At 43.2% G+C, this 27141-nt stretch overlaps 1 protein-coding gene across 1 annotated transcript in view; it reads right to left on the bottom strand.

Annotated features, from left to right (window-relative positions):
* Positions 1-27141, bottom strand: part of LOC137353321 (myocardin-related transcription factor A-like) — a 179388-nt gene that overhangs the window by 133833 nt on the left and 18414 nt on the right. The window contains 3 exon segments of the mRNA XM_068019461.1: positions 9213-9420; positions 10272-10379; positions 23977-24047. Coding sequence (XP_067875562.1) covers positions 9213-9420; positions 10272-10379; positions 23977-23994 — 334 coding nt within the window. The 5' untranslated portion in view covers positions 23995-24047.

Genomic DNA, 27141 nt, shown 5'->3' with positions numbered 1-27141 from the left:
GATTTGGAGGGAGATAGACAGGTAGAGAGATGGACAAGCTTATAAGACAAAAAATAAGCTACGCTTTGTTAATCATTCTTTGCCAAACAATAACCGTCCAGTGATTCTAGAATAACAATGACTGTTATTCGAGAGTCTCCCCCATTTCGATTACTGAATCAGTAAGGTATAGCACAGTACTACCTCAGCCAGTTGGTGTACCAGTGGACTGCAACAGCGTATCATGGCTCAGATTTGGGCCTCTGCCTCATCGTGCTTCTGATCTACAAGGCTATCAGGTTCTACGGCAAGGGATCAAGGAATAAAACAGAACATTAATCCTGAGCCGCGTTGGTCACCTACTGCACTGCAGGATTGGAGGAGCCCTGGCATCATGATGCCACTCTCAAATTGAGAAACAGTGCACGACAGAGGGGTTTTTTTGGGGGGGTTGTGAAAATCGAGATAAAGACCCCAGTGTCTATAAAGAGGGTGCAGTTGCAAAAGCCTAGCAAACTGTTTTGCTGAGATTCTTCATTCGATCAAACATGCTGCCACTTGGAGGCAAGTCAGAAACTGCAATGGAATGTACTTCAGTCTGAATACCAGTAAATAGGCAATCCCAGCAGGATTGCCAACAAAAATTAAACTACAGTACTACTATCCCTGAGGCTCCATAGCTCTTGCTGAAAAGCGGTCTCTCTTACTTAACTAGGAAAACAATTGAGAGTTAACCTAGTCCGCTGGGAATAAGCTGCTCCAAAGTGGTGAACAGCCATTTAGTTAAGTTCCACCCAGATGCTTCCTGCATGCACGCTGCCTTACCTGTTCGATACATATAGTGGATAATGAGCACTGGCTTCTCCGTTCCAAACAATGCCATCGCTTTCTGGTGGCTTGTGGTCACGAGCCGCGCTTTTTTCTTTTCCCTCTTGCTCCCCTGCAACTTCACTCCTGAAAAACCTGTGTGAAAAGACCATCACTGGTAGCCACTGCTCAGTGTGCCGGCATGTTCTGGTGTGGGCCACTCCTACGATTAGTTAGATACAGCCAACATATATGAGCTCACCCTCAACTAGGACAGCCTTGAACACACAAAGCTTTTACAATGCCAGCGGACTTTACCCTGCGCGGCCAATCACTAACTTTCTTCAGCAATCAACATTAACCCTTTCACTGAATTTGTTCTTAAAGAAAAAAAATTGCACGCTCCAATGACACCAACTTCCTTTTCACCTAGTTTAAATCATTTTACTGTCTTCTACTCTCAAGCATTGTTTTCCAGGGCCTCACAACTGTGGGACTAACTTCTTCAGACTTCCCTTCCTTGTATAATCAAGCTTTTAAAACTGAAGTCTGGCATCGCTTCCCAATACACAAAGGGCTCTCAGTTACTTTCATCAACCTTAGTTGGCAGGAAAAAAACAGAGGCGCAAGGCGAGAGCCAACTGTGTAACAGCCCCGACAAACAAATTTCTCTGCAGCACCTGTGGAAGAGCCTGTCACTCTAGAATTGGCCTTTATAGCCACTCCAGGCGCTGCTTCACAAACCACTGACCACCTCCAGGCGCTTATCCATTGTCTCTCGAGATAAGGAGGCCAAAGAAGAAGTGATCTGGACTATGGGCCAGGGTCTTTCATTTAAAATAAGACAAAAATATTTCCAAGTCCCAGATGAATTCCAGTGGGCTATTAATATTCGGAGTGACACATGCACTTCCACCTTATCAAAACTGGCACCATCTAACATCCACTCAAAGTCTGGACAAAAGATCACACTTGCATTTCATACTGGTGGATTTTAAAAGCAGAGTAAACTCATATTGGTTACCGGTCCGAGTCCCAGAAAGGCAATAAAATCCAGCTTTGCTCAGAATACATTTTGGGTCAAAATGTCTCCAAGCTGGAGTTTCCTTGGTTTGCATATTCCATGCAGTTACTGGGGCGACTACGCTGAAGAATTTAAAACAAAAACATCCGCACTGGCGGGGGGGGGGGGGGGGCGGAAAAATGACATTAATATGGTTGTAATTTCATAAGTAAACTGTGGTACGTTGTGAGACTGTTAACCTGCAAAACAGAAATTTGCAGTTTACACCGTCACATATGACCATATGGATTAGAAGCAGGAGTAGGCCACTCGGCCCCTCGAGCTGCTCTGCCATTCAACAAGATCATGGCTGATCTGATTGTAACTTCAATGCCACATTCCTGCCTACCCCAATAACCTTTCACCCTCTTATTCAACAATCTCTCTACCTCTGCCTTAAAAATATTCAAAGACTCTGCTTTCCACCGCCTTGCGAGGAAGAGTTCCAAAGACTCACCACCCTCAAAGAAAAAAAAATTCTCATCCGTCTTAAATGGGCAACCCCTTATTTTTAAACAGTGACGCCTAGTTCCAGATTCTCCCAAAGGAAACATCCTTTCCACATCCACCCCGTTAAGACCCCTCAGGATCCTTTATGTTCCAATCAAGTTGCCTCTTGCTCTTCTAAACTCCAGTGGATACAAGTCTAGCCTGTCCAATCTTGACTCATAAGACAACCCGCCCATTCCAGGTATTAATCTAGTAAACCTTCTCTGCACTGCTGCCAATGCATTTACATCCTTCCTTAAATAAAGAAACCATACTGTACACAGTACACCAGATGTGGTCTCACCAATGCTCTGTATAGCTGAAGCATAACCTCCCTATTCAATTCCCCAACATTCTATTAGCTTTCCTAATAACTTGATGTACCTGCATACTAACCTTTTGAGATTCATGGACGATAACACCCATAACACTCTACATTTCAGAGCTCTGCAATCTTTCAACATTTAGATATGCTTTTTATTCTTTTTGCTAAAATGGACTTCACATTTTCCCACATTATTCTCCATTTGCCAGATCTTTGTCCTCTCACTTAACCTATCTATATCCCTTTGTAGCCTCATGTCCTCTTCACAAGTTAGAGTCATAGAGTTATACAGCACACAGACAGGCCCTTTGGCCCATCGTGTCCATGACCGATCTTACTTTCCTACCTATCTGTGTCATCAGAAAATTTAGCAACCATACCTTCGGTCCCTTCATCCAAGTCATTTATAGAAATTGTAAAAAGTTGAGACCCCAGCACTGAACCCTGCGACAAGCCACTCGTTACATCTTGCCAACCAGAAAATGACCTATTTATGCCTTCTCTGATTCCTGTTAGCTAGCCAATCTACCCATGCCAAAATGTTACCCATAGAACCACTGAAAAATTACGGCACAGAAGGAGGCCACTCAGCCCATCATGTCTGCACCAGCCGGAAAAAATCTAGTCCCACCTTCCAGGTTAGAACACTGCAGGTGCATGTCCAGGTACCTTTTAAATGAGTTGAGATTCCTGCCTCCACCACCGTTCCTGGCAGTGAATTCCAGACACCCACCACCCTCTGGGTGAAAAAGATTTCCCTCATGTCCCTTCTAATCCTTCGACCAATCACCTTAAATCTGTGCCCCCTGGTAATTGACCTCTCTGCGAGGGGAAACAGGTCCTTCCTGTCTGCTCTATCTAGGCCCCTCAATTTTGTACACCTGAATTAAATCACCCCTCAGTCCTCTGTTCCAAATAAAACCCTAGCCTATCCAATCTTTTCTCATAGCTACAACTTTCAAGCCCCCTACACCATGAGCTTATCCATGCTGGGGAAAGGCCACACCATTACCAAATATTCATATTTAACATAGTTTTGGATAATCTGAGGGGGATAATAAAGGGCTTCGTTGATAGGGTACATCAGCAAGGCCAAGACATTCCAGATCACTTCAGGTAAAACAAGTAGCCTTGTGGTGCAGTTGTTATGAATGCTAACGAACAGGATCGTCATGGCAACAAGTCAGCTGGGTGCACTTTAAACACAGCAAAATTAGAAAATTCACTGAGGTAAATGCCAGCAATTGGAACTACATTTGGCGTGCAGGATTCAGGATAAATGTACTGAAAGCACAAGATATCAGGGTGGCCACAACGTTAACCTCAAGCAATCACTAGCTCTACTTTTTGCCACGTACAGATGGTTTGAAAGTGGTGAATACCAGACAGTGTAAAAATCCTGCTGGGGAAAAAACACATCAGAACACGAAACACTCCCTGGGACATCACTATTACTAAATTGAAAAAAAAAACACAGTCTGCACTAGGTTTTCATGTGACTTCATAGATTCAGATCTGTTCAGCTTCCTGAGAAGGCTTTCATCTTAAAGTTAACAGTGTACAATTATTCAACAATTTATTTAACACCTTTTTTAGACAAAGTATTTTAATTACTGTTTTTTCAAGTCACTAATCTACTTAATGTTGAAATACCTATCAGACTTACACACGGCAGCTGCAGCTACACAAAAAAGCAGAACTGAGTTGACAGCAACAGTGAGAGATTCTAGCAAATAATCAGTTGCCAGTGAAAACAGCAACAAGTGCTTTGGCAATAGATAAAACAGGAAAGATACTTCAGCCTGCAGTTGTATGCAAAGAGGCTAGGTGGTTTAAAAAGCAAAGTACTGCGAATGTTGACAATCTGAAATAAAAACAGAAAATGCTGGAAATACTCAGGAGGTCAGGCAGCATCTGTGGAGAGAGAAACACAGTCGGTTTTGACGAAACATTAACTCTTTCTCTCCACAGATGCTGTGAGATTTGAATACGTGCAGCATTTTCTGTTTTTATTTGAGGCCTCGGGTTTGATGCATCTCAGCTAATCCAAATTGATGTGGGTTTTTTTTTTATTCATTCATTCATGGGATGTGGGCATCACTGGCCAGGCCAGCATTTATTGCCCATCCCTAACTGCCGTCAAGAAGGTGGTAGTGAGCTGCCTTCTTGAACCGCTGCAGTCCATTTGGGGTAGGTATACCCACAGTGCTGTCAGGAAGGGAGTTCCAGGATTTTGACCCAGCGACAGTGAAGGTACGGTGATACAGTTCCAAGTCAGGATAGTGTGCGACTTGGAGGGGAACTTGCAGGTGGTGGTATTCTCATGTATTTGCTGCCCTCGTCATTCTAGTTGGTAGAGGTCGTGGGTTTAGAAGGTGCTGTCTCAGGAGCCTTGGTGCATTGCTGCAGTGCAACTTGTAGATGATACACACTGCTGCTGCTGTGTGTCTGTGGTGGAGGGAGTGAATGTTTGTAGATGGGGTGCCAATTAAGCGGGCTGCTTTGTCCTGGATGGTGTCAAGCTTCTTGAGTGTTGTTGGAGTTGCGCCCATCCATGCAAGTGGAGAGTATTCCATCACACTCCTGACTTGTGCCTTGTAGGTGGTGGACAGGAACTGGGGAGACAGGAGGAGAGTTACTCGCCTCAGGATTCCTAGCCTCTGACCTGCTCTTGTAGCCACGGTATTTATATGGTTACTCCAGTTAAGTTTCTGGTCAATGGTAACCCCAAGGATGTTGACAGTGGGGGATTCAGCAATGGTAATGCCGTTGAATGTCAAGGGGAGATGGTTAGATTCTCTCTTGTTGGAGATGGTCATTGCCTGGCACTTGTGTAGCACGAATGTTACTTGCCACTTATCAGCCCAAGCCTGGATATTGTCCAGGTCTTGCTGCATTTCGACATGGACTGCTTCAGTATCAGAGGAGTCATGAATGGTGCTGAACATTGTGCAATCAGCAAACATCCCCACTTCTGACCTCATGATTGAAGGAAGGTCGTTGATGAAGCAGCTGAAGATGGTTGTGCCTAGGACACTACCCTGAGGAACTCCTGCAGTGATGCCCTGGAGCTCAGATGATTGACCTCCAACAACCACAACCATCTTCCTTTGCTCTAGGTATTACTCCAGCCAGCGGAGGGTTTTCCCCAATTCCCATTGACTTCAGTTTTGCTAGGGCTCCTTGATGCCATACTTGGTCAAATGCTGCCTTGATGTCAAGGGCAGTCACTCTCACGTCACATCTGGAGTTCAGCTCTTTTGTCCATGTTTGAACCAAGGCTGTAATGAAGTCAGGAGCTGAGTGGCCCTGGCGGAACCCAAACTGAGCGCCACGGAGCAGGTTATTGCTAAGCAAGTGCCGCTTGATGGCACTGTTGATGCCACCTTCCATCACTTTACTGATGATTGAGAGTAGGCTGATGGGGCAGTAATTGGCCGGGTTGGACTTGTCCTGCCTTTTGTGTACAGGACATACCTGGGCAATTTTCCACATTGCAGGGTACATGCTAATGTTGTAGCTGTACTGGAACAGCTTGGCTAGGGGCGCGACAAGTTCTGGAGCACAGGTCTTCAGTACTATTGCCAGAATATTGTCAGGGCCCATAGCTTTTGCAGTATCCAGTGCCTTCAGTCGTTTTTTGATATCAAGCGGACTGAATCGAATTGGCTGAAGTCTGGCATCTGTGATGCTGGTGACTTCAGGAGGAGGCCACGATGGATCATCAACTCGGCACTTCTGGCTGAAGATTGTTGCAAATGCTTCAGCCTTATCTTTCGCACTGATGTGCTGGGCTCTCCCATCATTGAGGGGGTGAATATTTGTGGAGCCACCTCCTCCAGTTAGTTGTTTAATTGTCCACCACCATTCACAGCTGGATGTGGCAGGACTGCAGAGCTTAGATCTGATCCGTTGGTTATGGGATCGCTTAGCTCTATCACATGCTGCTTACGTAGTTTGGCATGCAAGTAGTCCTGCGTTGTAGCTTCACCAGGTTGACACCTCATTTTGAGGTATGCCTGGTGCTGCACTGGTGCCTGGCATGCCCTCCTGCACTCTTCATTGAACCAGGGTTGGTCTCCTGGCTTGATGGTAATGGTAGAGTGGGGGATATGCCGGGCCATGAGGTTACAGATTGTGGTTGAGTACAATTCTGCTGCTGCTGATGGCCCACAGGGCCTCATGGATGCCCAGTTTTGCATTGCTAGATCTGTTCGAAATCTATCCCATTTAGCACGTTGATAGTGCCACACAACACGATGGACGGTATCCTCAATGTGAAGGCGGGACATCGTCTCCACAAGGACTGTGCGGTGGTCACTCCTACCAATACTGTCATGGACAGAAGCATCTGCGGCAGGCAGATTGGTGAGGGCGAGGTCAAGTATGTTTTTCCCTCGTGTTGGTTCCCCCACCACCTGCCGCAGACCCAGTCTAGCAGCTATGTCCTTTTGGACTCGGCCAGCTCGGTCTGTAGTGGTGCTTCCGAGCCACTCTTGGTGATGGACATTGAAGTCCCCCACCCAGAGCACATTTTATGCCCTTGCCACCCTCAGTGCTTCCTCCAAGTGCTGTTCAACAAGGAGGAGCACGAAGTCATCAACTGAGGGAGGGCGGTAGGTGGTAATCAGCAGGAGGTTTCCTTGTCCATGTTTGATCTGATGCCATGAGACTTCATGGGGTCCGGAGTTGATGTTGGACTCCCAGGGCAACTCCCTCCCTCCCGTATACCACTGTGCCACCACCTCTGGTGGGTCTGTCCTGTCGGTGGAACAGGACATACCCGGTGATGGTGATGGCAGTGTCTGGGACATTGTCTGTCAGGTATGATTCCGTGAGTATGACTATGTCAGGCTGTTGCTTGACGAGTCTGTGGGACAGCTCTCCCAACTTTGGCACAAGCCCCCAGATGTTAGTAAGGAGGACTTTGCAGGGTCGACAGGGCTGGGTTTGCCGTTGTCGTTTCCGGTGCCTAGGTTGATGCTAGGTGGTTCGTCCGGTTTCATTCCTTTTTATTGACTTCGTAGCGGTTAGGTACAACTGAATGGCTTACTAGGCCATTTCAGAAGGCGTGTAAGAGTTGACCACATTGCTGTGGGTCTGGAGTCACATGTAGGTCAGACCAGGTAAGGACAGCACATTAGTGAACCAGATAGGTTTTTATCACAATCGACAATGGTTTAATGGCCATCATTTGACTAGCTTTTAATTCCAGATTTATTAAATTCAAATTCCACCTTCTGCTGTGGTGGGATTCGAACCCATGTCCCCAGTGAAATACCCTGGTTCTCTGGGTTACGAGTCCAGTGATAATACCACTACGCCACCGCCTACCCAGGTTTGCTGGTACACATTCAAAGCAAAGAGAAATCTGTCCCTGGTATTGTTTACACAATTTTACGTCACATTACAAAATCTCCAGGAAATGGTTCTCACTTTATGGAGGTTTCTCAATTGAAAACAGATGACAGACAAAATAACTTGATAATCTGCACATTGATATAATTTACATTTCACCGTAACATTTTCTTTTTAAAAAATGACTATTTGAAACAGTTACTCAGTTATAAGCATAATGAAGGAACATGAGGCCTCATGTAGAGACAACTTCCATAACTCACCATCTACAGTCTCAGTAAAGTGTATCCTACATTGTATATAGAATAATTCAGATCACTAATTAAACTTGGTTTTGATTCCCTTCACAACATCATCGCCATGAAAAGGAAATAACAAGCATTTATACAGCACCTTTCACTGCTTCAGGCAGGCCCAAAATGTTTTACAGTCAATGAAGTACTATTGAAGTGTAGTCACTGTAGGAATACAAGCAATGCAACAGCCAATTTGCCTACAGCAAGTTCCCACAAACAGCAATTTGCTAATGACTTCATCTGTTTTGGTGATGTTGGTTGAGGGATTAAATATTGGCCAGAACACCTGGGAGAACTCCCCTGTTCAACTTCAAAATAGTGTAGAATCTTTTATGTAAACCCGAGGGGGCAGACGGAGCCTCAGTTTAATGGTTCATCCAAAAGGTAGCACCTCCCGCAGTACTGCAATAGAGTGCCAGCCTAGATTATGTGAAGCGTCGGACTTAAGAGGCCAGAGTGCTACCCATTTAGCCGTGGTGAACCTTCATTTGTGCTAACGGCACAAACCCCTACAGGGTTATGGTTCTATGATGCTGGCATTCCTATGGACATTGTACCCAAGAAGCCATTCTTCATTATGCAAAGGAAACATCGGCAAGCTATTCAACCATCCAAGACATTGTTGAGAAACTTCCAAGCCTGTTTGTGAGGAAGACATTGAGACTAGGATGCTTTGGTGGAGACTGTTTATTGTTCGGTACTTAACATCCATTAACCGAACTTATAAACACTAACAGACATTGCAGCTGAATTTGATCCTATTTTCATCGGCTTCAGATTTAGCTTTTCAGTGGCCACTGAAGCACTCACTTGGGCACTGGACAAAGACAAGATCATAAACAGCCTGCCAACACACTAGGCACTATTGCGCCATATGCACCCAGGAGGTACTCACCATTTTTCCTCCTGTTAAATGGAGAAAGACCATTGTTTGACTGTAGCGTGAGCTCTTGCAATTCATTAGTGACCGCTTCACTCTGTGGACTCGGAGCCGAGCCATCATCTTCACCATCGCCAACCCCACCGCCGTCTGACCCATTCCCAGAGACGGCGAGGGGAAGGCCAACTTCATTCAGCAAATCCACTTTGGCTTGAATGTTAACCTGCAAAACAAATTGTGGAGGGATAAATGTTTTTCAAAAAGTTGTGAACGCACCATATTCCTAACCCTAGAAACATTTAAAAGGATGAGAGAAAAGGATCGGCTGCAATCAACTTTCAACAGGTTTGAAAAATGATTAGATATTCTGTAATATCATTGATGAACTGTTGCGAGTGCAGATAGAAAAATGGGATACAATAACAAGTGCACAGCTCCCTCCAGAGTGGCCTATACCACCTTCAAATTATTAATTTCAAGGTCGGAGATCAAGACTCTGGAAGTTACAGCTCCCAAAGATTTATTCACTTTTCCGATAGTGAAAAAAGTAAACCCCATCCCAACATCGAAACCCATCCAGCCCCTCTCCTCCTTTAAACAAAAACCCAACTCTTCAGCCAAGCTTTTGGCCACCATTTCCTGGTTCTGCAATCCATTATCTGCATGTTTTGTCAAGTACCTTTGGACATTTCTTTGGATCAAGGACACAACACAATTATATATACATTAAAGCACATAAAGATGTCCCATTATGCTTCATTAAAGGTATATTACGACAAATTCATATATGCAAATTGTTGTAGGTGAAACATACCCGAAGCTGAACTCATGGGACACAGCTACACTTTAAAACAAGTTACAATATTCCTGCTGGAAAAACCATACTTCCCCAACCCACATACGGCACCTCGCTCTGCTCAAGTAAAGCACTTTACAGGGCCAGGGTCAAAGAACTGCATTCAGCAGGAGGAATGAGTCACTGTGCTCCACCCTGGGGCAAGGGGCAAAGAGATCCCAATCATAAAATGGATGGTAGCAATCCATTACTCACATAACAATCTGCATTACACTTACCAAGCTCATTTTCAATCCATTTGTGATGAGGTTATTAGATGGGAACAGATTTTGTTTCGGCCAGCCAGGAGTCTGATGAGCATGTGCTTCAGGAGTCCCCAGAAGAAACTATGAAGAAACCCCAATAAGGAGAGTGTCTAGATAGAGCGCACACACAGTTCCAAGAGAACTGCATAAAATTGCACAGAAATTAAAGCACAGAAACAGGCCATTTGTTCATGCTGGCGTTTATGCACACGAGCCACTTCCCAGCCCTCTTCACCTCACTATCAATTTCTCCCTTATTTATTTACTTTCCTCTTAAATACAAAAATGCTATTTACCTCAACTAATCCCTGTGGTAGCGAGTGCCACATTCTCATCATCTGGGAAATTCCTCCACCAGCAAACATCAGCTTAAAATAATTTCCGTACACTAGCTGAAATTTTTAAAAAGGCCATCCACTTTCAGTGAACTGGAAAAACCAGTTGAACAATAAACCTCTAAAATAAGCCAGTTATGTGCTAAGGATTGCTATCCATCAGGAACCCGTATGCAACATTTTACTAAAATCACCCCATCGACTTCAGATTCCTCGTCACTGGCTAATCAACAAGCAGGAAGTTTAAGCCTCTGCACGAGAAGGACAATTGAAAAACTGGAGAACTACTTCAAAACAGTTAGTTTGCACGCAGTCAATAAGGTTTCGCAGAAAAAAAATAATAAAAATGCACAGGATTGAAGGAACTTTGCAACATAGGTTGGAAATTAGTTAAGAGGAAGGGGAAGAGACAGTCGGGATAAAAGGAACATTCTGGCAGGATGTGACAAGTGATGTTCCCCAAGGATCTGTTCTGGGCCTCAGCTTTCCACCATCTATATTAATAACTTCAATGAAGGAATAGAGTTATATATCCAAATTTACAGCCGACACAAAGTTCAGAGGCATGGTACATTATTTGGATGGGAGCAGGAAGCTACAAAAGGACAAACAGACTAAGTGAATGGGCAAAACTATGGCAGATAGAGTTCAATGGCAGTGTCAAGACAAACAAACTGGAATATTTTCTGAATGGTGAGAGACTAAGAGCTCTGGAGGAGCAAAGGGAATTAGATGTCTATGTACACAAATCACTGAAATCTACTGCACAGGTACCAAACGGAATTAAAAAGGCTAATGGCGTGTTGACCTTTATTTCAAGGAGGCAGTAATACAAAGGGGAGGGAGTTACGCTTCAGTCATACAGAGCATCTGCCAGACCCCATGGGGAGCACTGAGTCAGTTCTCGAAACTGCACCTCAGGAAGGATACACAACCTTGGAAAGGGTACAGTGCAGTAGCACCAAAATGATAACCAGACCTTAATGGTTTCAATTATGAAGATAGGCTGCATAAACGGGTGTGCAAGAGCACAAAAGCTACTTTAATGGTGACTTCAATTAACCAAATATAAATTGGGAAAGCCCAAGGTGTTTAGAGTCAGAGGTCATAAATATAGTTAGTACAGGATAACTTCATGTCTCAATGTTAGGAGCGCCAGAGACCCTGCTCATCCTGACCTGGTATTTCTAAGTGACCCTGACATTGTGCAAGGAATGAAGGTGGTGGCCCTCAGAGGCCATGACTGACTAGGTTTGACATGACTCGAGATTCAGAAATGTAGCTTTAAGAGTTAAATTTAAGAGCATTGAAATAAGGGAAGAGCTAAAGCAAATCGACCGGGGGTAAATGTTCACTGACACTTCAGTAGAGGGTAAGTGGAATGCCTCTAAAGGCACAACATTAGTCACATATAATATATACCTGGTATTAGCATTCTCAAACTAAATACATGAGACACTAAGTGAATAAATGACACCCCTATAAATCTTGCAGGGAAATAAGGGAAAAGGTTCATCAAGATGAATGAGGAACATTGGATGCTCAGAAGAGCAAAGAGAGAAATAAGACAATTCGAGACAAACCAGAAGTAGTACTCAGCGGAAGTAAAAGACCAAAGAAAAGGCAAAAACCAAAGCTGTAAATTGGACAGAGGATGAGAAAATGGAAATTCAGAATGATTATTTCCTCCAATTAGATGGGAAAAAATAAAGTAATATGTCCTTCTCAACCAGAGACATCCAAGACATAATTAACAACTGATACAAGTGAGTTGGTAGTGCAAGACAGGCTGGAAGTGCTCAAAATTCATCAATCCCCAGGGCCAGATACTATTATCCAAGAGTGCTGAAAGAGACCAGGGAAGAGAATAGAGGCACTGACATTATTATGGGAGAACCATTGAACAAGCTAACTTGGTGCCCCTGTCCAAAAAAGGAAGCAAAACAGTGAACAACAGAGCCATTCATGCTACCTGGATCTGTAGAAACTAACGGAACTGACTGTCCTCAGTAAACATTCGAGGATTGCCTGTACAGTATTAATGGCATTAATAACAGAGACCATGAGGAAGATCCTGCCTGACCAACTTCCTCAACTTCTTTTGGAAAATGCCAACCCAAGTGGACTGCTGAAATCCACGTCAAGGTGTACCTGGACTTCTAAACGGCATCTGACAAAGTTCCACATTAAAGCTATTTGTTAACATGAAAACTGTAAAGGATCCAGGATATATCCTGGGAATGGACACAAAGATGGCAGAAGTTTAGAAAACAATAGGGACCTGTTAGAGAGAAGTTTGGAAAAGTACTTGTGGGCTGCCCTCTGAAACGCTATGAGAACCATGACTATTCCTTATTTAGAACCATCATTTGGATTCGGAAATTCAAGGCAAACTGATCAAATTTGCAGACAATATGAAACTAGTAAGGGCAATTGCAATTGGAGGAGACAGTTCAAACTACAGAATGAATATGCAAGGGAGTGGAGCAACAGCAGATGAAATGCAATTCAAACAAGTGTGAGTATGGCACATAGGAAGAAAAAAAAAATTCCATAAATGATGATGAAACAGCCAAGTATGAACTGAGACCCCCAGGATTCTCAGTGCAGCAGCCTAGATTACACCCTCAAGACCTGGACAGCATGTTTCAAATTTGAGCACCAACTGTCTTCATACGCAAAAAAACCATATCATAATCACACCTTGTCAAGAGAGGGCATAGAACGGTACAGGAGTTCCTGAGGCAGTAAAGTCTATGTCTCCAAAATCAAATCCCATCCTTCCACTGGCTCTCCTTTTCCCCAGCATATCAGCTTCTAAAACCTCACCTTAACTGTTCAATTCCCTCTACTCTACTTCTGCAATCCTGCTCATCCCATACTCCCTGCCTGCTCTTAGTTCTTCTGTCAGACATCTCTGGCCTACTGTGTCTCCACTTCATCTTCAGTTACCAAGCCGTTGGATTCCACAATTCTCTTCCTAAACCTCACGGAAAATTACCTGCGTCAACAGATTTTTTTTTAATTAAAAGGAAGGTTCAAATGTAGTAAAGCTAGGTCAGATCTTCATCTTTCCTGGCTCTCATCTGTGTTTTACAGGCACGACTGGCCCTTGCACAGCAGATGCTGAAAGGAATGTCAACTGTGGCAACAGAAAGCTTCATTTTCACACAAGCTTGATAAACATTTGGCTTGAGGCATTTTTCATTTTAAGTACATGATGATTAGACAGAAGATCCAAAGCAGTATTCTTGCAACACAAATAACCGGACAGAACACTTGGGGGGGGGGAAAAAAAAAAAAAAGAGAGTCTTAAAGTTCTCTCAGCAAGTGAAAACAAGGAAAAACTTCAGTCAGTGCTTGGATCTGAACTCACCGTTTTGGTAACCACTTGAGCCCTTAAGCTACCACAGTTAATGAAACAGTACAGTAAAATTAAAGAATTGCATTTAAATATAGTCACGCACACCCCAACCCCTCGAGCTACAAGCCAAACCTTCGCAGGTTTTCTCACACACTGATGCTTTTCTATCAAAGTGGCCCACCAGCAACCCCTAGTCAAAAACTGGTGCCCCTACACACCACAGTACTAATGCACTACCATTTCATACTAAAATTGGTGGAAAAAGGCAGACAGGTGGCAGATGACGTTCTATGTGGAGAAATGTGAAGTGATGCATTTTGGTAGGAAGAACATGGAGACAATATAAAATAAAGGGTACAATTCTAAAGGGGTGAAGGAGCAGAGGGGCCTGGGTGTATATGTGCATAAGTCATTGAAGGTGGGAGGACAGGTTGAGAGAACAGTTAATAAGGCAAGAAGTATCCTGGGCTTTATTAATCGAGGCATAGAGTACAAGAGCAAGGAGAACTTGTACAAGACACTAGTTCGGCCTCAGCTGGAGTATTGCGTCCAGTTCTGGGCGCCACACTTTAGGACAGATATGAAGGCGTTGGAAAGGGTACGGAAAAGATTCACTAGAATGATTCCAGGGATTAGGAACTTCAGTTATGAAGATAGATTGGAGAAGTTGGGACTGTTTTCCTTGGAGAAGAGAAGGCTGAGAGGAGATTTGATAGAGGTATTCAAAAGTATGGTGCAGGCAAGTTCAATTGAAGCATTCAAAAGGGAATTAGACTGTTATATGAAAAGGAAGAATGCGCAGGGTTACTGGGAGAAGGCAGAGGAGTGGCACTAGGTGAATTGTTCAGAGAGCTGGTGCCGATAGGATGGGCCAAATGGCCTCCTTCTGCACTGTAACAATTCTGTGATTCTGTAAAAAGTAACCACTGTAGAACTCATGAAAAGAGAACAGAGTCACAAACATAGAAAGAGGAAGCCAATTATCACAGGCTCGACAACAGGAAACACAACTTTGTTTTTAACTCAATAAACTGCAAAGTAGGTCACTGCACCAGCACATCAGCTACACACAAGAATATCCAAAACAAAGCAAAACAGGTCAGAACTTTAAATCAAAGTAAATAGAGCCATATAAACCAAGTCTGACTTGGACAAGGAAACTTATGCCAAGAAATCCATTTGCTGTTGGCTGGAGACGACAAATCAAATCAAAACAGATTGCTAAATTACTGCTAACTTCCAAGATTATACGCACTGGGCCCAAGCTCCTCTTCAGCCAAGAGAAACTCCTTACTAGATTTGTGCAATCCCGAACAACTCACTTCTCCCTGGCATGTGATAATGCACTGAAGGCTACTGAATTGACTACAGTCTCTGCAACAGTGGCTTTTAAACAGAGGAGCACAGCACAGAATCAGTGAAAAAAGTGTTAACAATACCTTGCAGAAATTGAAGTTTGGATCTGGGTTGTGAAGTTTGCCCAAGCGAGGCACTACCTGAGCATTATGTACAGCACAATGAATCTGCAGGAGCACTGCAGCGCCAAATCCTGGGACACACCAAACTGATCTCAGTGTAGTTTTGCATCTGTAAGTCTTTGTGTCACTTCACTGCTCAGATACAGGTTACAAAGAGGGTTTTATTGTCGATCAACTAGCTGCAGGGGACAACCAGTTATTGAAATGACGTAACCATAAATAGATGCTGAGGTCACTGATCAGTCATTGACCTGGAACGCAAGGACCCCATTAAAATCATTTACCAAAAACATCTAATGGGTATTTTTAACTTGTCAGTAAGGTGAGGCACATAGCCAACTGGACAGCAGAAATGTCCAATTTAAAAATTATGCCTGGATTTGAGAATACTGGAAATAGGGGCGGGGGGGTTGCGAATCTTAGGGAGCAGCTGGAATGCCACAGCTGCTGCAAGTTACTCAACATTCAACTCACACAGAAGGGACCACCAGAGATACAAGGTCTACGGCAGTGGTTATGTTGCTGGACTAGTTATCCAGAGGCCCAGACAAATGAGCTGGAGACACGAGTTTAAATCCCACCATGACTTCAGTTAATTAGATTTAAATCTAGTTAGATAACTATGGAATAAAAAGCTAGTAACAATCATGGTGAAGAACCCAATAGATTGTTGTAAAACCCATCTGGCTCACTGATGTCCTTTAGGGAAGGAAATTTGCTGTCCTTACCCAGTCTGGCTGAGATATGACTTAAGACCCACAGCAATGTGGCTGACTCCTAACTGCCCTCTGAAATGGCCTCGCAAGGCATTTCGGTGCACCCAAGGCAGCAGCTTATCATAACCTTCTCAAGGCAAGAAATGTTGGCTTTGCTATTGATGTCTACATCCCATGAACAGAAAAATTGCTTACGTAGCCCAGAATGGGCTGCATTGCAACACATGCGGCATTGTGTTGCAGTACAACTGGTTTCTGCTCCTGGTACTCCCCGGTTCTCAACTGCCTCAACATGGTTCCAGTGCTGCCCTTCCTCAGCTAAAACAGTCCAGAAGTATGAGGAAGGGGCAAAGAAAGAGGAGGAAAGCTGGGACCAAGAGCAAGAAACATTCATCCACAAGTTTGAAACTGGAGCAGCAACAACACAAGCAGAGTGGAGAACTGCAATCGGAGGGTTTTTGTTTTTAAACAGGTAGTTAGGCATAAGGTAATGACTGCAGACGGAAGAAAGGTTTGCTTGTTTGGGGGGGGGGGGGGGGTGGTGTGGAGAGGAAGGTCTCTCTGGGGAATGAGCACTGCAAGACAGGTTTTTTTTTTTCCCCCTTCTCCTTTTGAAGCAGAATTTCATCACCAGAGAGATGGAGTGGGAGTAAATGCAAGATGATTGATAATTATAAAAAAACACAACAAATCCAGGGAGGAAGTAACTTCTAACAACAGCAACAGGAGCTTCGGCCCTGCTTCTAAAAAACTTCCACTGTTCAAGCCCGGATTCAGATGAACAGTGACAAGCAGACAGCAAGAACACTTCAAATTTGTCACAAAGAACAAGGCCAAAAGCGAGGGTTCCAATGAAGGGTCACTGACCCGAAACTTTAACTCTGCTTCTCTTTTCACAGATGCTGCCAGACCTGCTGAGTGGTTCCAGCATTTCTTGTTTTTATTTCAGATTTCCAGCATCTGCAGTATTTTGCTTTTATTTAAGGCCAAAAGCGATCTGGATATCCACAGAGCAGCACATTATGGGTTGTAATACAATCACAGGATGCAGACCACAAGCTTCACTCACATGTACAGTTTGGAACAGATCGCACTATACCCCTACAGGCCAGTCATTCTCTACTCATTTCAGGACTATTTAGGATATGCAAGAGTAAATTGTACATAGCCAGCTAGTGGCTAGAGCTTGCAACTACATGGTGACTTAGCACAGGAAAATAAATCAGGAGATGTTGACATAGCAAGTTACAATGGTAAATATTGACGGAGAATATATAAAACCTCCAGGACTTTTTTTTTTAAACTTGCAACACATTTGATCATAAATTATTAGAGTACTCAGTCCTAAGCCACATCAACTTAACAAGCACCCGACATAACAGTGAGAAAACAGTAGAACCATTATTGCGCAGTATTGAAAATACCTGAGAGCGAGTTAAAGTTTGTAATCAATCACCGTGTTCAAATGACAAACTGAAGTTACCCTCAATTCCACAAACTTTCCCGTGATTGCAGTGCCTGAGGCACAGGCATCGGTCAATCAGCAGCTCTGCAGAATTAATACCAACTGGCTCACTTAACAGCAGCTGTCTCCAAATCTGCCATGGCAACTGGTCAGCTGCACCAGCATATATATCACAAATGTAAACACACATGTACAAGTACGCAAGATGCACTGGGCCAGTTTTTAATCTTTCTGGTTAGTGCATCCTTCATTCCCCTCCCTGAAAGAGAAATCTCCCCATCACCGACTCGTGATGCTACTCTACAGTGGGCTTGTTTGGTGAATGGCAATTCAGAAAAGACACGCCCCAGTTTTCTATCCCCACCTTCGACATACATTGCAGAAGATTGGATCACAGTTTTCCAAAGCCTAAATAAAAGCACCTTACAGTTGCATTTGTCCTACCATTTACTTTGTAGATGCCAGGCACCTGACAGTTGTATTTTAAATAAATTTTGTATGTGCAATTTTTAAAATTGCAATCACTTCTATATGTTTAGGTATAATCTTAAACTGATCAATAAAGGACACATACATACACTAGCTACAACACAAACAGGCTTGGCCCGGTCAGCTTTATTAAAAACAGGTAACGCCCTGTTAACAATGCAGCTACAAACACCCAATGCTCAGCCACTCTGTTATCTGCAGTCAATTAAACTTGCAACTATTTTTCTGCATTTCTCCTTTGTAGGCACATTCTGACATTTTCCCCCCCCGCACCCCGCCCAAACCCCCACATCTCCCCAGTGGATCTGACAGCAAACTTGTGGAAACTCACCAGCTGAGAACAGCCCGACTTTAGACAGCAGTCAAGCCTGTAGTTCCAACCAAGTTCTCACAATTGGAGTGGGGGAAGTGCCAGGACACACCAATCATTAAACTTCAACTCAGTTACAATGCATCATGGTGAGATTTTTTATTTTTACATCACTGACTTCCTCCCACCCCTCCCCCAGCATTTGTATTAAATGTCCTTGGGTGCCTTCATGCATGTTTCCAGCATTTACACCCATACGTTGAAATGCACCAAGTAAGAAACAATAAAATTCCTGTGCTGATACTCATCCACATACAATCCATCAAGTGTGCCCAAACACTTCACATTTCCTTCCCAGGCATCTGGCTCCCTTCCATAGGAGTTCAGGGCTGCCAACTGGCCCAAACCTTTTGTTTAAATATGTGTGCGCAAGGTGAGGAATATTACAGGAAATCAATATACCTTCCATTTTTGTTACCCAATACCAGAATCAATTCCCAGGTCGGGTAAAACCAAACTGAGAGCAAGGTCTCTCTCACCTAGCCCAAAATTATCTCAGCCCCAAATTCCAAGCATTTCACACTGCATCAAGCTACATGTCACCATTTCCTACAGCTGCCTATACTTCTGCTCTATATGAAACTGCAGTCCACCCTTACTAAGAGTTGGAATAAAGTTGCACCAACTCATTTGATGTAGAATCCTTGCAGTTAGCAGAGAGGAAACCTACACACCTAGGTTAAGTAAAAAGTCAAGATATAATTCACTGCACAACCCAGTCAGCTCACAATCATTTAATGAAAGTTTAGTAACATCCTTAAAATACCTCTAAAAAGTGGTAAAGAGATTGCATGAGCAAGTTTTTTTTTTAAAAAGCCATTGCTTTTAAGAGGACCATTTTGCAACAATAGTGAGGGAGCACAATATTTGGGAGCACTGAGCCAGAAAGTGGGGGACACAGGTTCAATCCTCACATGTAGAGTTCCAATGTGGTACAGCACCTGGAGCTTTGCCCCATTCCCCCAAAAAAGAGGGAAAGGGGGGGGGGGGTGCCCAGCCCACTTAAACCTGATGGAGATGGGAAGATAAGTTGATAATATTATTTGTTTTATTCCCCAAAAAAAATCTTAGAATGCATGTCAATACCAGATACTCGAGGTCACAACACAGAGGCACAAGTATTGATGCCCTGTTATGTTTTGCATTGAGATAGATCTGGGAGACTGAGATATGCAAAGTATCTCACTAAGTGGGTTGTGCAGGTAAATTAATCTTTCCTGAAGCAAAAATGTCCCCAGATGACACATTGTAGTCAGAAATTTGGCATGAAAGAATGCACTCAATTTCCGAATACAGAAACGTTCACAGTTCGCAAGGACATCAGCTTCCTTCAGTCACCTGCTGAAAAATTCTACCGTGATTTCTGGCCAGATTCACCTACCGATCGCTAGCTTTTGTAGCAAAGATTTCACTTGATTGATTGCCTATGGCAGTTTTAATGCATCGAATCCCTAAGCTCAAACCAGTTAAATCAAACTACCAAGGAACTACTTCCTATGCATACTCACTCTTGAAATGGGACAAGATATCGCACAAGGTTAGAAAAACAAAGCCTGATCCTCGGCAAGCATTTGCAGCAATGTGAAAACTCCTGCTTCCCCCCAAAACATTCCAGGTTCGGTTTCCAAGCGACCAGTAATTTTCCCCAAACAAGTTTAGCCTGCCAGACAAGTGGTCAACCTGCAGAGTGGCAAGTGAAGTAAGCACCTCTTCAGTGCATCATAACAAGAGCTGAAGTATTCACTTACACAAACCAGAGGCAAGTTAATACTCCCACTTGGAATGTAATCCTCCTCAGAGATGATTTGAGGTTTTGTGTACAACAAAGTCGCTTGCCTAAGTAGACTGGAGAGTTCACAATTAACTTTTCATTCACCAAAAACTTACTGAACTTGACACCGGAGGAAGGGAGAGAGGTGCATTTTTGTTATACTGTGGTTCCTTTAATGGCACAGTACATTTACAATTGCATAGATAGACATTACAGCACAGAAACAGGCCAATCAGCCCAACTGGTCTGTGCCAGTGTTCGTGCTCCACACACGCCTCCTCCCACCCCAGATATATCCTATTTCTTTCACCCTCATGGGCTTATCTAACTTTTCCTTAAATGCGTTATCCTATGCATTTCTGAATGCTTACTAATTATATCTTGGATTTGGTTTCCAAGAGGCGAACACTCCAAAACCAAAGTTCCATGTTCAATCACTACTCCATGCAGAGTTAGCTGATCTCAACTGGGGTGGTAGTTGGGATTGTACAACTAACAGGTTTCAGTGGCCCTAGGTAAGAGCTGGGGGAACCAAGACGAGGACTTTCATTCATAATCACTATCCATCAATTGTTGTTGCAACCCCTCCCTATCTCTAACCTCCTCCAGGCTTCTACACCCTCCCCACCACCCAACCCCCAAAGATCTCTCCGCCCCTCTAATTCTGGGCTTTCCCACATCTCCAATTTCCATCACACCACCACTAGCAGCCTTGGCACCAAGCTCTGGAAAAAACTTCTTTCAACCTCTCCCTCCTCCTTTAAGACACTCCTTAAAACCCACCTCTTTCATGGTTTGTTGTCAAACTTCGATAATTTCTCATGTGAAGCACTTTGGGACATTTTACAGTTAAAGTCACTGCATAAAATGCAAGCAGCTGTTAATAATTAATGTTTGCTCAGGCTCAGCTGTAATCTCCCGGCCCCACTCCCCTCCACCACAGGTCAACTAGCCTGCTGATACGCCAAGGCTCACATGACTCAAGGCAACTTGGGTGTGTTAACTGGAAGGCAAAAGCCATCAATGGGGCTGAGTCCCAATCAGCAGTCAACACCTTCAGCAAGAGAGGGGAAGAAAACTGCCCTAGTAAAAAGAGTCACTGATCAGTGGAGTAGTGATTGGGATGGGGGAACATAACTCAGATATAACTCACTTGCAACTGACAACTTTCATTCTGATTCAAGGCAGAAAATTAACATATCCCATAGTAACTCAAGTGCAATTTTACAGCTCATAGATTTCTGATTTAAAGCATTCACATTGTTCATCCCCCATACTTTGTACAAGCGTAAGCTGCATCTGTGTCAGGCTAATTTACATTAATGATTCATTCATACCTGGTTTTGGTTATTTAGAGTAGACCAAAGTCATTGGATTCCTGGGAGCAAGAGACCTGATGCTACTGAAAGGGAGGAAGCCACTCAACATAGGAACAGGAGTAAGATATTAAGCCTGTTGTACCATCCAATGAGATAATGGCTGATCTGTGGCCTAACTCCATTTACCCACCATGGCACCATATCCCTCATCAACATTAACTAGAAAAAAAATCTATCAATTTCAGAATTAAAATTAATTGAGCGAGCATCTACTGCTTTTAGTGGGAGGTAGTTCCATATTTCTACAACCACTGTGGAAACTGTTTTCTTACATCTCTCCTGAATGGCCTGGTGCTGATTTTAAGGTTATGTCCCTTTGTGATGTTTACATCTGGTAAAGTCACTTTGTGTATGTCGCAGAACTAGCTTGGGCATGTAAATGTTAAATGACATTCAGGGTAACTGCAGAATATGAAACTAACAAAGGCTGCAAGTAACAAGTCCTAAATGAAAATAATGACCCATGGTCGGTGCATATTCTAAACGCCAATGAAAATCCTTAAGTGCAAGATACAGAGCATAAAACTGCCAAATTTTCTCAATGGAGTTTCTAAAAAAAAAAAACAGTGGCTGGTAACTTGCACTTGGGCACTTTACAATGTTGTTCAACACTGAACCAGACTGGTGCACAAGAACTCCACATGTTTAATCAACAAACATGCACTAGAGTGGTCAGCACATTGGTGATGTCAGAACAGTGGACAATGGGGCATCTGCATTGAGAGTTACTGATAATGGGATTACCAGACATTGCTGACAGCTGCACTTCAGCAAGATAAAATTCTCTTTTGGAAAGCCACAGGGACAGAAAGTTTTCCAATCTGGAGACATCGCCAGTTGAGATGGCAGTAGACAAGTTGCTTCCAGGTCTCAGCACAACTAGCTGCACAAGACTAGAAAAGAATCACAACTTCCCCAAATACTGAGCCTCCACTCGCTGCTTTCCTGTGACAGTGCAGCCAGGATCAAAGAAGTCACCATGGGGAAATTGCATGTCCAAACCGTTCACAACAATGGCACAGAACATCCTGGAGCACCAACATGCTATGGCACCATTCTACCCAGGTCAGCTGCCATTTTTGCCTCAGATTAGAGGGATGAGCAAGTTTAGAGGCACACTTCAGGATACTGATATACCCAACATACTGGGTTGCCCTGGAGTCTGCCAGAATTCAAGATTGCTCTCACAGAAACTGAGAAATATCATAGGGGTATTTAAAAGCGTTTACCCCCATTTTAACATTTTCAGTTATTAACTATAAAAATATTGGAGATGGGAAAGCAGCTATTTGGCGAAATGTCAAGAATCACCCAAATCGGGGTCATGGGGAAGGACGCGGACTAATTAGGTAACCAATGGCAGAAGTGTGGGGATGGGGCAGCTGGCTGCAGCATGACTACTTTCAAAAATGTAGTTTTAGGTGGGGGAAAGGTGGTTCATCAGAATGTCTTTCCTCCGAAAATAATTCTTCTGAAGCCAGGTGCAGGGTCAGATACAAGATGCTGCTTGTCACATCAAGCACAAAACTAAAAGCCCCAGGATAACTTGGTCAGACTGGGGTTGAGGAAGTGGGGAGGAGGGTGGAAAAGTAGAAGGAAGGGCTTATTGTCTGAAAGTTCTTAATTAAAACTAGTTAAACCGCCACTTGGGGAACAATCTGTCATTTTTGCCAACTCTACATTTCTAACAGCCAACAATCTTCATTTAGTTCAACTAATTCATGCAGATCAGTATGAGCGAGATGTGATTAGTGAGGATCTCATTACGGGGTACAGATTAGCCTCAGACCAACTGAGGTGAAAGCATTGGAATGAAATTAGGATGGTTTAATAAAAAGGTGATTTTTTTTTTTTAAATAAACAATTTCTACAGATAAACGATACATCAGGCAATACCTTGAAAGGCTATGGGAAGAGAGGAGAGAAGTGAGACTACTTGGACAGCTCTTTGAGCGAGCTGGCATAAGTCTGATAGGCCAAATGCCCTTCTTCTGTGCTGTATGATTCTATAATGTTAGCTCAACATTGGCGCTGGGCTTTATTTTTAAATAGACAATACTAGTCCTAGTATATGCAGGAGGGAGCGCGCACACACAGGAGGGAGAGGGCCCACGCGGGAGAAGAAAGTAGTAAAGGAAGAGATAGGAAGATGAATTGCTTTTGCCATTTGACATGTTGAAAAGTTATAAAAACACAACACCAGAATCCATTTTGCTAATACTGAAAATCACAGCTGCATAAAAGGCTTCTAAGGAAGCAAGTCTGGCCACGTTACACCCCTACCTTAGGGTAGGTATTTCAAACTTCTCACCTTTTGAACAGCATACATAATCCAGATTCAGATACCATCGCCTAGAGCTGCAACTGCACCAAATACTGCAGCTGCAAATTTAAGCAAAGACATAACAAAAGACAAGAATGACACAACTTCATTCTTTAAGTAATCACCACCCTGAACAGCTTTTAAAAGCTGTAATGAAAGCTGGTCTGTAAGGCTTTTAACATTCTTCAGGTCTGTGTAAACAAGAGATTTTGTTCTTGTCTGAAAGGATTCATTACTGAAAGGTCTCTGCTAGTCTGTTTACTACCGTTTGTAATTCTGTCGGGTAACAGCTGTATTATAAATACATCAATGAATTCAAATCAAGTACAATCAGCCCATTGACACACTATGTTGGCTGTCTAACATGCTTACAATGACTGACAGTACAGATTTGAGTCCACAATTTTCTGCAGTATTCAAGGTTTGAGCTAGGGTACCTGCAATCATTCTGCACATTTTATCCAAGGAGCCATTGATAGGACAAGTGCTCACTGTCTCCAGGATTATGTACTGCTGTCGCGTCTCAAGCAGAATATTGTGCTGCATGTACATAGTAGGTGCAGAAATTCATGGGATTAGTCAAAGGATGCACCACCCAGTGCCAAATCACACGGCTGATGAAGCAAAAGTAGAAGAGTTCATTTTTGGCTGTATTTTGCAACCAGATTGCAACAGTTGACAGCAAAGTGTGACTGGAAATTTGACAGCAATTTACAACAGTACATACTGACCCAAGAAGTTCAGCCAAAAATTGTGATGATGGGAACTAATTTCTGACCAGGCAGGGTACACCTTACACTTGCCCACGGACTTTCCATGGGCTTTTGCACTGTAACTTAACACTGATCAGAAATCCAAAACTGCACAGAATGCTCTTTAGGGGATCTGGGATCTGTGCGAACAGGGCAAGCAACCAGATTGAAGAATCCTTACTGAGACATGCAGAATATAAACCAGGAAGCACTATTTAGAATAGTTAATTCAAATTATGTACAGGAAGCTTAATGGTGGAGGGGGGTGGTGCTGTAGAGCAGATTAAGATGAGACATAAACTGAAGAAAAAGTTTAATATTTTAAAATCTCAATAATTACAATCTGAAGGAATAACACTCCACACTTGTAAAAGTTAATTTTCAGCACTAAAGAGGTTGTTTGGCAGTAACTAAGACTAATCATGAAGTTAAAAACTTACTTACACTGGAATGGTTAAGCTCTAACTTTTTTCTGCTGAATTTAGTGGACATGTCATGTAAGCACCGCAACTTCATGCTCTACCATGCGTTTCTATACAGAGTCACTCAGTGAGATACCAGTATAATGAAACTTCTGGAGAAAGGAAACTCAGACAGCAACCTTATGACTGCATATGTGAAGTTGCTGGAAGTTGTTGTCCGATTTACTCTTTAACAGCGAGTGTTGATATACTCACCATTATTTTTACCATAAAAGTCCAGGCCATTAGCTTTTAAGCTGCTTTGAAGACTTATTGGGTGAATGTACCAAGTTCTGTATTAAGCCAAAGAAACCACAAGGCCCAGTTTTACTTCCTGGTCCGTGCAAATTTACCTAAATGGACTCTTAATTCCATGCTATGGAAGTTGGGGAGGGAAAAGGCGGCATGATTCACACTTTTGATTTCTCGCCAGATTTTTGTTGGGATGTCGGATGAAGAGCAAGGTACATTCCACTGGCCTGAGCAATGGATCCAAGGCAGGTAAATAGAGTTAAGATGCAGATCAGCCATGATCTATATAGATGGCGGGGCAGGTTCAAGGGGCTGAACAGCCATCTCACTGACCTAGAATGGAACTGGATTTGGCTACAATGCTTCACACAGTCGAATAACTCTGCACATGAAGAACCCTTGCTTGGCCAAGGTACCAAAGGTGCACTTCTAGTGGAGCAACCTGCATGCTAAAACACCAAAAACAGATTCGACAGATTTATTTGTTGCAATGTCATGCCCTTGATCAAGAGTAGAATTAGCAAATTCGTCCCAGCAGTTGAACATATTGGGTCAAAATCCTGGAAACCCCTCCTTAACAGGGTATGCCTACACCACGTGGACTATAGCAATTCAAGGCAGCAACTCATTGCCACCTTTTCAAGGGCAATAAATGCCAGTGATGCCCAGATCCCACAAATGAATTTTAAAAATTAAGCAGTCCCACAACCAATGGATCAATGCAATGCTCTGTAGTCTCACTTCATTAGTCACCAATGGTAGGTAACCTCGCAACCAAGAGGAAGAGGTCTCCTCAACCATTGTGGAGATCAACACAACTGCAAGAGACAAGGCTGAAGTGTTCTTAGCCAAAAGTGCAGAATGGATGATCCTACTCAGCCTCCTCCCAAGATCTGCACTTCATAGCTACCAGTGTCCAACCAATAACTGGAACAATCTGAACCTAGAGTGACAGAGACATCAGCTGACTGCAGAAAGAACAGCCAGTAATTAAAACAAATCATACTCTGACTTAATTAATATTCTTTCAAAGCTGGTCTCAGCTATTTACAAGATAATTTAAAACACTGGTAAATAGCACTGATCATAAACACAAAGATTTGAAGTGCAGAAACTAATGAAAAGATTGATTTCATCACAGCCAAGGTGAAAAGTACAGAATGAACAGCATACTTCACTAAATTAGTTAACACCATGCCTTGGAGAATTGGTATCTGAACACATTTATAACCAATTAAGCATTACCTGCTTAGCAACACAGGAAATTCTATGAAACCATATGAGAGATTGAATGGAACACTAACCTCCCAAAAGATACAGCGTTAGTTATCAAGCCTGTCCTGTACCCCAGAAACATTTGCAAAACAGTGTTCAGTTGCAGGAGACTGGGATCCCTCTGTGGTTTAATTCTGCGTTTTTGTGCATGGTTAACTGCTGGAACTTTTGCTAATTCTACTCATGGCCAATGGCAACATAAACAACTGAAAGACCTTAAGTTCCAAACCAGTGATGTACCCTCACCCCATTTATCTTATACTCTTCGAAAGGGCCAACAATGAGGACAACTGAAAAGTGCACTGAAAAATAACCCCCCCTCAATCCCTAGTCCGCAGAACATGAACTGATCTCGGCAAAACAATGGCAGGGGTGGGACAGTGCAGTACAGAATCTTACAGAACACCCCTAAG

Source organism: Heterodontus francisci, chromosome 41 (genome assembly GCF_036365525.1).
Source record: "Heterodontus francisci isolate sHetFra1 chromosome 41, sHetFra1.hap1, whole genome shotgun sequence".
In the NCBI taxonomy this organism is placed as follows: Eukaryota; Metazoa; Chordata; class Chondrichthyes; order Heterodontiformes; family Heterodontidae; genus Heterodontus; species Heterodontus francisci.
Note: the sequence above shows the minus strand (reverse complement) of the source record. Positions and strands in the feature narration are given on the sequence as shown.